At 26.6% G+C, this 14,523-nt stretch overlaps 3 protein-coding genes across 9 annotated transcripts; 1 reads left to right on the forward strand and 2 right to left on the reverse strand.

The window, feature by feature from the left end:
• Positions 1 to 38: 38 nt before the first annotated feature.
• LOC117207309 (WD and tetratricopeptide repeats protein 1-like) lies at positions 39 to 8,384 on the reverse strand. Of its 6 annotated transcripts, none has more exons than XM_033447372.1 (15): positions 7,754 to 8,159; positions 7,455 to 7,572; positions 7,116 to 7,246; positions 6,857 to 6,968; positions 6,331 to 6,717; positions 6,044 to 6,161; positions 5,750 to 5,929; positions 5,410 to 5,513; positions 5,029 to 5,156; positions 4,874 to 4,954; positions 3,516 to 3,658; positions 1,079 to 1,223; positions 798 to 990; positions 447 to 675; positions 39 to 344 (listed from the first exon to the last, which is right to left on the reverse strand). In XM_033447372.1, exons 2-14 carry the CDS (start codon positions 7,518 to 7,520, stop codon positions 472 to 474), a joined length of 1,992 nt encoding a protein of 663 aa, XP_033303263.1. In that variant the 5' UTR covers positions 7,521 to 7,572; positions 7,754 to 8,159; the 3' UTR covers positions 39 to 344; positions 447 to 471. The 6 variants fall into 6 exon arrangements, with proteins under 6 accessions (XP_033303263.1, XP_033303261.1, XP_033303264.1 ...); XM_033447370.1 differs by adding an exon at positions 8,347 to 8,384 and having other exon boundaries at positions 326 to 675; positions 7,754 to 8,133; XM_033447373.1 differs by having other exon boundaries at positions 326 to 675; positions 7,815 to 8,159.
• A 420-nt stretch (positions 8,385 to 8,804) lies between these two features.
• Positions 8,805 to 10,446, reverse strand: LOC117207317 (DNA-directed RNA polymerase III subunit RPC7-like). The gene is made up of 2 exons (XM_033447391.1): positions 10,125 to 10,446; positions 8,805 to 9,761 (listed from the first exon to the last, which is right to left on the reverse strand). Exon 2 carries the CDS (start codon positions 9,471 to 9,473, stop codon positions 8,823 to 8,825), a length of 651 nt encoding a protein of 216 aa, XP_033303282.1. The 5' UTR covers positions 9,474 to 9,761; positions 10,125 to 10,446; the 3' UTR covers positions 8,805 to 8,822.
• A 378-nt stretch (positions 10,447 to 10,824) lies between these two features.
• On the forward strand, positions 10,825 to 13,912 carry LOC117207312 (nucleolar protein 58). 2 transcript variants are annotated; one of them, XM_033447379.1, is made up of 5 exons: positions 10,826 to 11,035; positions 11,214 to 11,290; positions 11,460 to 12,853; positions 12,960 to 12,967; positions 13,095 to 13,197. In XM_033447379.1, exons 1-5 carry the CDS (start codon positions 10,991 to 10,993, stop codon positions 13,101 to 13,103), a joined length of 1,533 nt encoding a protein of 510 aa, XP_033303270.1. In that variant the 5' UTR covers positions 10,826 to 10,990; the 3' UTR covers positions 13,104 to 13,197. The 2 variants fall into 2 exon arrangements, with proteins under 2 accessions (XP_033303269.1, XP_033303270.1); XM_033447378.1 differs by having other exon boundaries at positions 10,825 to 11,035; positions 11,460 to 12,967; positions 13,095 to 13,912.
• Positions 13,913 to 14,523: the final 611 nt, after the last annotated feature.

Here is a 14,523-nt window from a genome sequence, read left to right on the forward strand (position 1 = left end):
TATTACAATAAAATATATTATTCTACATTTTTTCCTAATTTTCATTTCTTTGAATCATTTAATGTTTAGCAGCTAATTTATACAAAAAACAGAGATATAATAAACATATATATATAAGTATTATGTGTGTAAAATACAATCAATTATATTATACCATAACTATTGTCTGTTTTTAATGTGTTATCTCTTTACATATCTATGCCCATTTTTATTATATATAAAAGAAGTCGATGATAGGAATTTCACAACTATTTAGTACAACTATTTTCTTCTCTTTTCAAAATTTATATTTTTAACACTTTACCAAATATTTTTTGATAGGTTATTTATGGAAAAGTCAACGTCTATAAGGAATTGATAAAAAAATAGATAATTGGAATTAAAGCATTAGTATTCTAGAATATAACACTGAATAAGTCTTTAATTGTTTAATTGCAATTTCATACCACTTTTCAGATTTTGTCTTTAAATTTAACTTGGTCTACAATTTAAAGGTTGCACAATTGATTGATCTTGATTATCATCACCATCTTCATTCAGTTCAGCCTGCTGAACAGGAAATCTATACCCCATATTCATAAGCATTACTTCAAATGGATCGCTTTTCATGCGTATTTGATTTGCAGATGCAGCATCTTCTAAATTCTGAATTTCTCTTTCATTTATGCTACCATCCTACATCAAATAAATACTCAAATATAATTTTTAAAATTAATTAAATATTTTATAAATATCAATCCTTATTTATTTATCTTTATTAAATAAAATAGATTTTGGTAAGTAATTATAACATATACCTCAGGTAAAGGACTCCATAATCTAACTACTGGATCAATACCACTAGTAGCTAGTAAACATGTAGATGGATGAGGTTGAAGACAATTTACAATGCGTTCATCTCCTCTTAGTACACGTATAATATTTGTGGTATTACGATCCCAAATAAAGAAAGATCCATCATCTGATCCTGCTACAATATATTGACCATTGCTTAAAGAAAAAATTATTAATTATAAATGCATTACTAATTAATAAACTTCCAAAATTATTTATTAAATTATTTTTAAAATGTACTTACTTCCCAAAGAAATTGGCTTCCTTTATATCAGTTGTAGTATTACAATGCCCACAAAACCTCATTTTGTAATCAATTGTATTGCGTCGCCATTCTTGTTCATATTCTGATATTTGAATCATTAATTGATTCATATCAATATCTCTACCTGATTGTATAATAATTACATTAATCACCAATTGAAAAAATATTTTGAAAGAATGAACATAAAAAATATATTGTTAGTATACTATCATGTAACAAATATAACAGCTACATATTTGGATTCATTCATATTTCATGTGCATATTATAAAATATGGAAAGTATATTAAATCAAATAGTTTTCTTTTACTTTTCCTTTATATTTCTGTAAAACATGTCTTTTGTACTGAATACATATTTATTTTACTTTTTCGTACTTAATTGCCTTAAAATGTTATACTTGATGTGCAAAAATATAAAAATTTAAAGAAAAAGCACTAATTTTATATAGTTCTTATATTCTACAATGTCCATAATATAAGACAATAGATTTAGTTGTTGTATTGTGTATATGTTTAAGATATTTTATTAAAGGATATTGGGTTGCTAACTAAGTGATTGCGGATTTTGTCAATATCACCTAATGACAAAATCTGCAATAACTTAGTTGCCAACCCAATATATATATTCTACTATAGATTAATATCTATGACATTATGAAAGAAATAGGGCCTTGAGACTTCTTTCATTCAGCACAAGATCTTATTCCCTATGAAACTACATGGAGGAGTAAAGATGAAAATACCTTTAAAATATTCAATGCAAGTAAATTGTATGTAATATATAATATTAATTTTTATATTAAACTAAATATTTTTCAGCTTTAACGAATTTTTAAAATAGTAAACTCTTTAGAATTAAATTAGGATACTATTAATAATTAAAAGGCATGCAAACTTATTTATGAAGTGAAAGTGAATAGGTATATAAATATATCTAGAAGAAGAGCTAGAAGAAGAGATAAAAGATATATAAATATAATGTAACACATCATATACAATGTATAATCTAATACATGAATGTCTGTTTTAAGGAAATATGCACGACAATACTACATACAATTACATATCCAAATAAAATCTTATGTTTTTTATTCATTTAGCAAATTATTTGGGGGAATTTGGAAATTTAAAAAAAAATTAAAAGAAAGAGAGAAAATATTTTGTTATGATATCGCTATTAGTACATATTTTAGCTGTACCAGGCAAGTAATCCTTGAAAATAATACAAATAATACATTAGTAGGTAAAATTTTTAGTGACATATTATGTTATATTTATATCACTGCTTATTATACTAGAATTAAATGATATCAACATGGTGTACTGAATACAATTTTACATCTGGATACATGTAAAAATGAAACTAGATAACATACTCCTTTTAAATGTTTGTTTTCTTAAACAAGGCAATATTTCGTAATATTGAAATAATTAATAAGCAGAATTTTATTATTTATCAATGGAAACCGTAAGATGAATCAATTATGTATAAAATCATTCACAAAATCAGAAATCTTACAAAATATTTTTCTTTGTTATATGTGATTTCAATACATGTATATATATACGTATTTGTATGTCGTATATATGTATATGTGTATTGTATATATGTATACATACGTGTATGTATATACAATGTTCAGAAAAATGGATTTAAAGGAGAAAGAATGTTTTTGAATACTTTGTTCGTCTCATAGAATACCTTTTAACTTCTTTCTTAATGTTAATATATTTAGTATATATTCCAAATTTGTTTTTATATGGATGTTATGAATATTATGTACATCGTTTGCATATTTTTATTGACTGTTATGGCATTATTAGACTTATACTATGCATTATATATAATATAAGGATGATATAATGAAATATTACTACAAGATATAAACGTCATAGAATAAAAGGATTTTTTATTCCACTTTTCTATCATTATTTATTGTGATTAATAGAACTTCTTGTGCTTGGTGGATAAATATGTTACGTATTAAATGAGTAATAATTATTAATTCATTCTAATTCTTTAGTGAACTGAAATACTTTTTAGCTATAAATAATACTTTAAACCTCCAGTCTCAAAGAACAGATTACTGTAAAAACTTGTTGAAATAAAAAATATCCAGTTTAACATGAAAATAAAAATTTCGTATTTCATAGATGCCCATTCTTATTAAAAAATGTATGAGATGAACTTCATTTTTACACTTTAATATTACTCTCAATAACTTTCTTGCAGTAAATGAGGAGACTTTTTTGTGTAAAAAACAATATAAAAATTTGCAAGTTCCTATCATAGATTCAAAAAAATTAATCCGAAACTACTTTAGTAAAAACCTCCTATATATATATATATATGAAATATGTATATGTATACATATCATATCAACCTTGAATATAATATAACGAAAAAAGACATACCAGAATCTATAGCTTCTTTTATATCCATTTTTAATGCTTTACACGCAGAGTTGGATGCATATTCCGGAAATTTTTGTTGAAAGTCTTTAATTATTTTATCAGCTTCAACTGATTGATGTAAATCAAAGAGACAACGAGCCAATCTATAAATATATATATGCGTATATATATATATATGTACACATATGTGTATATATGTATACAGAATGAATCACGTAAAACAAGCCATCTGTCTAACACTTTCAGTTGTGGAGGTAAGAAGAAATGTTTGAAACAAAAGTTATTTGAAATTTCATCTTTTTAAATGGAACTATATGTTTTTGGACATCTATAATGGTATCCTTCTTCAAGATAATAACCCTAGTCATACAAGATCACTAAAGGTTACGGACGCAGTAATATATAAGAAATTAAAATTCATGATGAATGTTCCTAAAACAGAGTATTCTTGACTTTATTAACAGAATCATACTCAATACAAAATCTAAACAAATTTTGTGAAGACATTTATCATCAAAATCCTCTCACAGTTATGTAAATAGTAATACGAATAATAGACTGATATTAAGTTTCAAATGATAAATATCTTTAAACTATCATTAGTCTACATTTTTGCATTCAAGTACTATGCTTGTACCGAGACAGATTTCCTGAACGGCTTTGTCTACCTCGTTCTACGTTTTACGCATACAGTTATAGAAGAATTTTAAGAGACCAACAACATATCCATACATTTTGAATTGATTGAGTATGATTCTGGCATTAAAACCGAAATATTCTGTTTCGGAAGCATTCATCATAAATTTTCATTTTTTACCTATTATTACGTCCATAAGCTTGAGTGACCTTAAATGATATAAGCATTGTCGTATGGAGAGCTACAGTCGTAAGTGCCCAAAAACACATAATTCCATTTAAAGAGATGATGTTACAAATTTTCTAAGCACGTCCACCTGTTAAAAAGTTTTTACCATTTCCTAATAGTTGGAGCCAAATAACTTTTGTTTCAAACATTTATCTTATTTCCATAATTGAAAATGTTATTCAGGTGGCATATCTTATACGACACACTCTGCATATAATATACATATTACATATATGTTAAATTTTCTAAAATTAATCACCAATTTCCAGGCATTTCCAATAATTTGCTAAATAAATGTTTTGAACGAAAGTTAGATCAACAGCTGTAAATCATAGCCAATGAAACGGTATTATTGTTATTGTTAGAACTGCCTGAAAAATGATGGTTAATCTTAGAAGATACACCCTGTATACAAGATTATATTATACATATTACGTTTAATTAAACTGAATATGTTATCATATATGAACATATATTCACAGATCGTTATTACCTAAAATGAGCCTTTACATGTCCAGGATCAAGAAGCAATGTTGTTTGACAATCTTTAAGAGCAGCATATATATCACCATCCCTGTAAATTACGTACAACTCTATTCAAAATCTATATCCAGAAATATAAAAAGTATAATAGTGGAGAGATCATACCAAGTTCTTTTCATATATGCTGCAGCTCTGTTAGCAAAAAGCACAGCAGCAGTAGGACAATAACAGATTGCTTTATTGTATAAATTAATTGCCAATGTATACTTTTGTTGTTCAAAGCTTTCATTTGCCTACAAAGAAAAACAATAATAAGAGAAGAAAAGGAACATAATTAACTCATTTAATTATTTTCAGATATAATAAAGAATTATTTAATTAAATAAATCAAGTAAATTAGTCCAAATTAATATTATACAATTTTTAACCGTTTTTTCTACAATAATTTATTATAATCATTGTTTAAAATATTGTTCAATAAAAGAAAATTATTTATTTTATATTTTTAACTATAAAATAAGATTTATATAAAACGAGTAAACTTACTTGACGTTTTAATTCTTCAACATGTGGTGGTAGGATTTTAATGTTTTTGTTGGTAAAATCTGTAATATCTTCATGATTTGCCATACTGCACTTTTCAAAATCTCCTATTAGCAGTTTTTAACGAATTTAAAGTTGCATATAAATTTAAGATATAACTTAATTTATCTAAGATTGTAGTAGATAGCGAACAATATAAAATTTAATATAAAAGTTATTATTCCAATCATAACTGGTATTTTATGATGATTACCATTTATATATATTTCCTATTATATTTTCAAAATGTTTAAAAAGTCATGATTCACAAAATATAAAACATTGTAATAATTATAATCATTACCCAAATACATATTTGAGGAGTAACCAAAGCAAGTCTTCAAATTTTTTGGATTATTGATGTCAAATAAATAAATTTGTTCACCACCCATGTTAACAAGTAGCTCGTTTCCGTCAGCACTGAAGGTTAAATATGTAGTAGTGAGACTTCTATTACTGTCACGTTGCCGAGAATGCAGATGGCCTGCTCAATATCAAACATTAATAGTTTTCGTTAGAGTGATCGTGTAATATATAACAATAGAGGAAGATAAGGGTAAAGGAGTCGCGTACGCTATTTCTGATCGTACGAACGAACCCGCGATAAAGTACTGTGCGCAACCCAGTGGTACATTCTCATCTGGATCACCTCCACCAGCTAGACGTATACATACATTTCCTCTTGTCCAGTTACTATGTGGAGACGAAATAGGCACCTATCGTCAAAACAACATACAAAGAAAAATTTTTCTTGCTCAATCATTTAATGTTGGTTTATATTAGTGTTTATTTCAAATATATCATAGTTTAAGAATAAGGCTTTTTCAAATAAAACTATTTTTATACATAAATTTATTGAATGCTTAGTTTTTGTTTTGTAATTACCTGAGAAAGCTTAATCATTCTACGGTCATACATTCGTATATATGCATCATTGGCTCCAATAGCTATTAGTTCAGGTTTTTTTGGATTCACAGAAATACACTTGCCTTCTGCATATCGACCAGCATGATTAACAAGATTTACTAATACACTATTACAACCATTGCTTTTGCAACTATGAGGAGCACGAATATCATATTGTAAAATAAGACCATCTTCTGCAGCACTCCAAAAAAGAAAAGGTACAGTAGTTGCAGTAGCAATACGTTTTACACGACCTATATGACAATTACATGAAAATATTGGTTCAAGAAGTGTAAGATCACGAACTCGTACTTTCCCATCTCCAGCACCTGATACCAATATCCTATCATTTGATTTTGGCATGAACTACAAAACAAAAAAAGGATTATATTCTTTTCTCACTGCCGATCTCCAAAACTCTGAGAATTTAAAACTTATAGAAATTAATAACTATTTAAATTAAAATTTTAGTACTTAGAAGATTACATATATAATATTAAATTACCTTAACAGAAAATATATTTCCATGATGACGTGTACGAAGTATTAACTTTTTTTCATATCGAAATGGATCCCATAATATAATATTCATATCATCAGATGCTGAAGCAAGAATTCTAAAAATATATGTTAATACATAAACATATAACTTATAGTTAATTTATAGTTAATTTTCTCATTATCTACGGATATTTACATTTATTCTAAATAATTCTATGATGTTACTCTATGACTGTGTTTTATGTTATTTAAAAAATACTTACTGCCCACTTTCATTCCATTCTAAACAATTAACACATCCTGTATGACCAACTAATTCTTTTTCAAGTCCTAACCGGGATATCAAATTTTCTGTCACATGTAACTTCTGAGAAACTGCATATGCCACTGAATCCTAAATAAAATAATTTAAATAGAATTAAACATCAATTTACTTTTATATAAAACATGTTTAAAAAAATAATAAAGTCTATACTAACATATAAAGACATTATGAGAAACCATTAAACTTATATTAAGAAATAATAAATATTAATATATTTACAACTAAATAAATAGATAAAGAAATGCGTAATTATATATTATTATATATATTAACGTACCCGTATTTCACGTTGACGTACTAAATCCAAAACTCTGTAATCTTTATCATGTATGTTAGGAAGCATTTCTATGTTTATTTCATAAATCACTTATTGTACTAAAAAAATTAAATATCCTCTGAAAATCATAAGAAAATTTATTGTCATTTTTATTTAATATATTACGTTTGAATTTTTTTTAGTAAAAGATGTAAATGTATGTAATTATGTGTTTTGCAAAATATAACCTCTCATATAGAGGTACTATTGTATTGAAAGTGTAAAAATTAATTTTACGAAAACCGGACAAGAATACTTAACTTAAAATTAATGCGATAAAACAAGATACAAAACGGTTAATAAGTCGTTACTTATTCATACATCATCAAAATGTTATTGAAATGTTCTTGCACTGCTGTCCTTTTACACAATACCATGAACTTAACATAACTTTTGTACTTTATCACATTCTATCGTATAGTTGATATATGTATATATATGTATGTCTATATATATACATATATTTATTTATGTATCATATTCATTATTTTGAGTTCACATATGAACCAATTTTGCAATTATTTTTTATCTTTCAGAACAACTGATGTGGAGATATAACTCTCTGTATATCAAGTCTTGCTTCCATTTTCATTTTTTACGTGTTCCTCTATTATTTGATTTGTCTGTTCAGGTTTGACATCTATAATAATTAAATTAATCTAGAATAGTAATAAATCTGATATATATGTTAAATTTTCTTCACTTTATTATTTATGTAAAATATATCTGTACGTATATCTTTGTTTATGAATCTTTCTAATTTGAGAATAAATATTTTAAATGTCATTATATTTTTAACCTAACAAAAATCTAACAAATTCATATACCACATAATATTCATGTAAGTACTTACATTTATTATATTTGTACTGTTATTATTCCTGTCATGGGATTTATTATTATTACTGTTATTATACAATATACAAGCACATATTCTATTGTATTAAATATTAATATATGTATATGTACTGATAATTTAACGAGTTAAAAAGTTTATAAGCATTCCTAATATTATTATGAAACATAAAATGTATTAATCTGTACTTTATAAAGTATAAACAATCTAATTTAATCAGGAAAAATTAGGAAAAAATTAATTTGTATCTTTTTTAAGTGATCTATTTATTTAAAAATATTTCTATGCACTTTTATATATATATATATATATATATGATAAAATTACATCTCACATACATATAAAATTATCAAATTTTCTAAATTGAAACAGAAAGATAAGGATCTTAGCAAGTAATTTTTAAGATAAAAAATTGTGGTATTTAAATAAAATACTATCTGAAATGGAAATTTTTGATTCTTGTAGAAACTATCTTAATAAATCGGCCCATCATCTAAATTATCGTCTTCATCATCGTAACCTTCTCCATTATCGAAATAATTATTCACATAATCAGTTCCCTCATCCATTTCCTCATCTAGTTCTTCTTCCTCATCTTCTGCTTGCTCATCATCCTTTCCTTCTGCTTCTTCCTCCTCCTTTTCTTCTTCCTCTGCATCACTTTGTTGCAAACTCTCTTTTTTTTCTAATTCTTGCAACTTTAGCTCTATATCAATGTTCTTACGTTTTGTCTGTGGGTTCTCACATTTTTGTCCTTTACGCTTTCGCAATTGAGACTTTAATTCTATAGGCATTTTGCTCCAATCATATCTACTCTCATAACTACTTTTATCAGTAATCAAGTCTTGATATCGATCTGAATACCTCTCAATATCCTTTTTAATTACTAAAGGCAAAACATTGTTAGGCGATTCTCTCATATATTCTGCATATCCTTTCTTTAATTCCAACAAATAACTCATTTCTTTAGTAATATTTAAAGGCAATGGTTTATATTCTAGAAGAGGATATTTTAATGGAGGTTGTAAAACTGGTGGAGGTAATGTTTCTCCTTTAGCAAAGCCTAATTGTTCCGTACTGATTGACATGGAAGGCTTACCTCTTCCCCTACCACGTCCCGCCATGATAGTATTATATATTTATCTTATTATTATATTCAGTAGGATAGAAAAAGGCAATGTTTATTCCAAATTTGTTAGTAGTTACAAGAATATATGTGTTTAATTACTCTTATCATTTTTCAGTTTAAATGTGAGTATGAAAAATATGAAATATCAGTACTTTAGAAAATTACCTCAGACATTTTAGACCATAAGTTATTTTTTACTTTAATAATCAGGAAATAAGAAGGATATTTGACAAAATCGAAGACTTCAACAGCTAATTCTGTCTTACATATTCGTAAATGATCTCTGCAAGAACATAAGTAATAATATGCTTTAGTATAAACTTCAGTAATATACTCAATCTTCAGATTATAATATGATACATAGATATAATCTCATTAATATTTAATAGTCAGATTCTGTAAGTAAGCTTAAATAGAATGTATTAAATAAATAAAATACATATTTTTAACAACTGTGATATTTGTTTTAATGTATCAAGAAGCAATAAATTTGTTAATATTATTATAAATACATCAATGATACTTTAAATACTATCATGTCTGAATAATAATGTAACTTATTATATGTACAACATTCAGTACAACTTTTGAATTTTATTTTCGAACATGTTAAATTTATTTTCTATGAATAAAATACTTAACTTACGGCGGTTAAACTTTGTTTTGAGTACACCGAATTTGTAACTTCTTTTTATATGATATGATAATGACAAAATGTAAAATTCAAGTATAATTCAAAAATACTAGTCCTAAGGCGTGGAGATCAGTATTGTAAAAATATTGTATACTTGTACGTGTATAAAATTAATAACTAGTGTATGATCTATTAGTACGCTATATTTACTTCACTCATAGTTCATATTATGATCATATAAACTAACTGCGAAAGCACGATCATATGAACAGACTTTGACTCGACGTTGACACTCGATCGACATACTTGATTTCTACCGAAACCAAATGTATAGAAGGAACCGTCCGAAAATTGAGTCGTGATAAATCAACATGGAAGACAAGAAAAGGATCTCGTTCTGCACATGCATGATATGCTATGGATGTTTAAGACAGAGACAAAGACACTATATTTATCTTTGTCTATCTCATACAACAAGAATTTTGTTGTCTTCGATGTTGATTTTTCGTGACTCAGTTTTCAGACGGTTTTCCCTAGCGAGTTTTCATTGATGACTGATGAATGATGACAAATGCATGTACATGTGGTTTTGGAGGTTTCATGACAGCACCGTTATGCGGCTTAATAATTAAATACTATACCAAAATGCTGATACCCTCACCAATCCCCCTCCATTGCAGTTGCCGGACTTGTGTATACGTGGGTATGATACTAGCGCGCAATATATAGTGTTATACGACCGTGCTTACTGGTTACGAATGTTTTACGAAATTATAACTAGCTGGCGTCTTTTATCATAAACGTGAAAATTGTTAAAAACCTTAATACGATATTTCGTATTAAATAACGTGACGTGACGTGAAAATAAATTAACCAAAATGTTAGTGTTATTTGAAACCCCTGCGGGATATGCAATTTTCAAGGTAAATTATATTAAAAGCTGTAACTTAATACTTAACCTAAAAAATGTTGCACGTGTTCGTGCTGCTAATAATTTTTAGGTTTATTTTAACAATTTAAGTATCTTTTTACGTTTTAAATACGGTGTAAATACCTTATTGGTTTAAATATGTATCATAAAATCATGTTTGTTTCTTACAGTTACTTGATGAAGATAAGTTAACAGAAGTAGAAAATCTTTATCATGATTTTGAAACACCTGAAGCAGCTAGTAAGATGTAAGTTGATGTTTTTGACTTTAATTTTGCATTACAATAATTTTGATAAGTTCTGTTGTTAAAAAATGCATTAATACCTTTAATTGAAGTAATAAATTCGATAGAGCAAGATATTGCATTCAGAACAATTTTAATTTTTAGTCTTAATATTAAATATCTTGCATTACAGAGTGAAGTTGAAACACTTTGAAAAGTTTGCCGATACTACTGAGGCTCTTGTAGCTACAACTGCTGCGGTAGAAGGTAAACTTTGTAAATCATTAAAGAAGATACTTAAAAAACATTGTAATGAACTTCAAGAACAACTAGCTGTAGCTGACGCTAAGCTAGGTAATGCTATAAAGGATAAACTGAGTTTGTCTTGTGTCAGTAATACTGCTATACAAGAATTGATGAGATGTATAAGAAGCCAGATGGATAGTTTATTGGCTGGTTTACCTAAAAAAGAAATAACAGCAATGGCATTGGGTTTAGCACATAGCCTTTCTAGGTACAAATTGAAATTTTCACCTGATAAAATTGATACTATGATAATACAAGCTGTTTGTTTGTTAGATGATTTAGACAAAGAATTAAATAACTATGTTATGCGTTGTCGTGAATGGTATGGCTGGCACTTTCCAGAACTTGGAAAGATTATTACAGATAATATAGCATTTGTTAAAACAGTAAAAGTAATTGGAACTAGAGAGAATGCTATAAATTCAGATTTATCTGATATATTATCAGAAGATGTAGAGGGAAAAGTAAAAGAAGCTGCTGAGATATCTATGGGAACTGAAATCTCTGAAGATGATATTTTAAATATTCAACATTTATGTGATCAAGTTATTGAAATTTCTCAGTATAGAACACAATTATATGATTATCTTAAAGCAAGAATGATGGCAATGGCACCAAATTTAACTGTTCTTGTTGGAGAGTTAGTGGGAGCTCGTTTAATCTCACATGCTGGGTCTTTAATTAATCTTGCCAAGCATCCAGCATCTACTGTGCAAATACTTGGTGCTGAAAAAGCTCTCTTTAGAGCATTAAAATCAAAAAAAGATACTCCAAAATATGGTTTAATTTATCATGCACAACTTGTTGGACAATCTTCAACAAAAAATAAGGGAAAGATGTCCAGAATGTTAGCTGCTAAAGCTTCATTAGCAACTAGAGTAGATGCATTAGGAGAAGATGGCAGCTTTGATCTTGGTGCTGAACATAAAGCTAAATTGGAAGCACGTTTGAGGATTCTAGAAGAAGGGAATTTACGTAGAATTAGTGGCACAGGCAAAGCAAAAGCAAAATTTGAGAAATATTATACTAAAAGTGAATATATTCAGTATTCTGTTAATGAGGATGTAACTCCTCGACATGGGAAAAGAAAACATTCTGAAATTGAAGATAAAAAAGCGCTGATCGAAGAAATTACAAAGCCAGATGAAGAAATTACAAAGCCAGTTGAAGAAATTACAAAGCTAGATGAAGAAATGCCTAAGAAAAAGAAAAAGAAAGTTAGTGACAGTATAGATGAATCAGTAACTCAGGAAGTAGCTCAGTCAGAAGAAGTTTTGACAAAAAAAAAGAAGAAAAAAAGTAAAGTACAGGATATAGAAGGTAATATTGAATCAAGCTTTAAATGTGAAGAAGAAGGAGAGAAAGCAGTAGAAAACATTCCTGGGATATCAGGGGGTTAGTTTTTATTTTATCTATTTTATGAATTTTAAATCTATAATATGATATGAATAAAATTACAAGTAGAAAATATAATATGTACAAATTTAATATATATATAAAATATGTTTTTTTTTTGTTATAGAGCAAATAAAGAAGAAAAAGAAGAAGAAAGATAAGGATCAGGAGATTGAAGAGACTACATTCACAAATGAAGAAACAAGTGAAAAAGTTATAAGCGAAAAAAGAAGAAAAAAGAAAAAGAAATCTCAAGATGAATGAAATTTTTTCAACATATGCAATTTAAAAAAGTAATTTTTTAAAAATATAACTGTTCATTATCGATTGTAAACTTATATATAATTAAAAAATTAATTTTCTTTAAATATACATATATGAAATTATGTTTTTATAATAGAATTCAATTATATATTTTTAAATATAAACAATATAATCATACAATTTGAAGATAAGTGTATAAAAATGACTGTGGGTCTGTATTTTGTAAGATGTATTATATTAAAATACAAATATTTCAAGCATTAAATAAAGAATGATCAGCAAATAGTTTAGTTAATATTTAGAAATATGCTCAATATTAGTGATTTAGTGTCTTCTTCATTTTTATATATCTTTTATAATATGATATATGTCTTAAAACATCATTGACATTTACTCATTATTATCTATTTCTTTTAATAACATACTTCGAAGTTTAAATTTTGTAAATTCATAATTCTGCATGTATGTATTATCTGTTTCCAAAATTCTTCAATAGTATTAATGGATGTTTCATAAAAAATTAATTACGAATATCTCTATAAATAATTTATAAATATTTGTATAATAATTATTGTACTGATGCATTTAAAATAAATTTAATGATAATACAGTTACATGTAATGAACCAGAAGTGGAATCTATAACAAGTGTATTTACTGTTTATATTCAATTATAAGATATCATTGAAATTTGTTTGCGTTTCATTTAGACGTTAATAAGAAGTTTTTTTTATATTTTAGAATGATTTTCTAAGTAAATTATTGAAGACAAGTAGTTTTGTATAATACCACTGAATTTGTCTCAATATTACTTATAAAACTAAATGGGAAAAACGTAACTTCCAAAAAGTGCAGGTGACCACAACTTTTTGTCAAAAAAAAGTTTCAGGCTAGTTTTACATTACAACTTGTTATTGATTCAGGACTGATCAACATTTGTTTGGAACATTTTTTTATTAGATTACTAAAAGTTCCTAAAAAATTGTGACAGCCATAAATATACTGTATATTTATACATTTAACAACATAAGGCAATGTAGATACATATACATATGGATATTCCCATTGATTTGAATTTATGTTATAACTATGTATTTTATTTATTGAATGTTTTAAAATATTACAGCAATTGTGTGTAATAATTACATATATCTCTTTTTCAAAAAGCTCAAACTCAACATTGTATTTTCTCCTCTAAATCAAACATCTTTTCCATATTTTGAATAATATGAGTAATATTTATGTGTATATGTATATTTACATTGAATGTAATATACATTTATCATAATTTCA

This window comes from Bombus bifarius, unplaced genomic scaffold (genome assembly GCF_011952205.1).
Source record: "Bombus bifarius isolate JDL3187 unplaced genomic scaffold, Bbif_JDL3187 scf7180000008026, whole genome shotgun sequence".
NCBI classification, from domain to species: domain Eukaryota; kingdom Metazoa; phylum Arthropoda; class Insecta; order Hymenoptera; family Apidae; genus Bombus; species Bombus bifarius.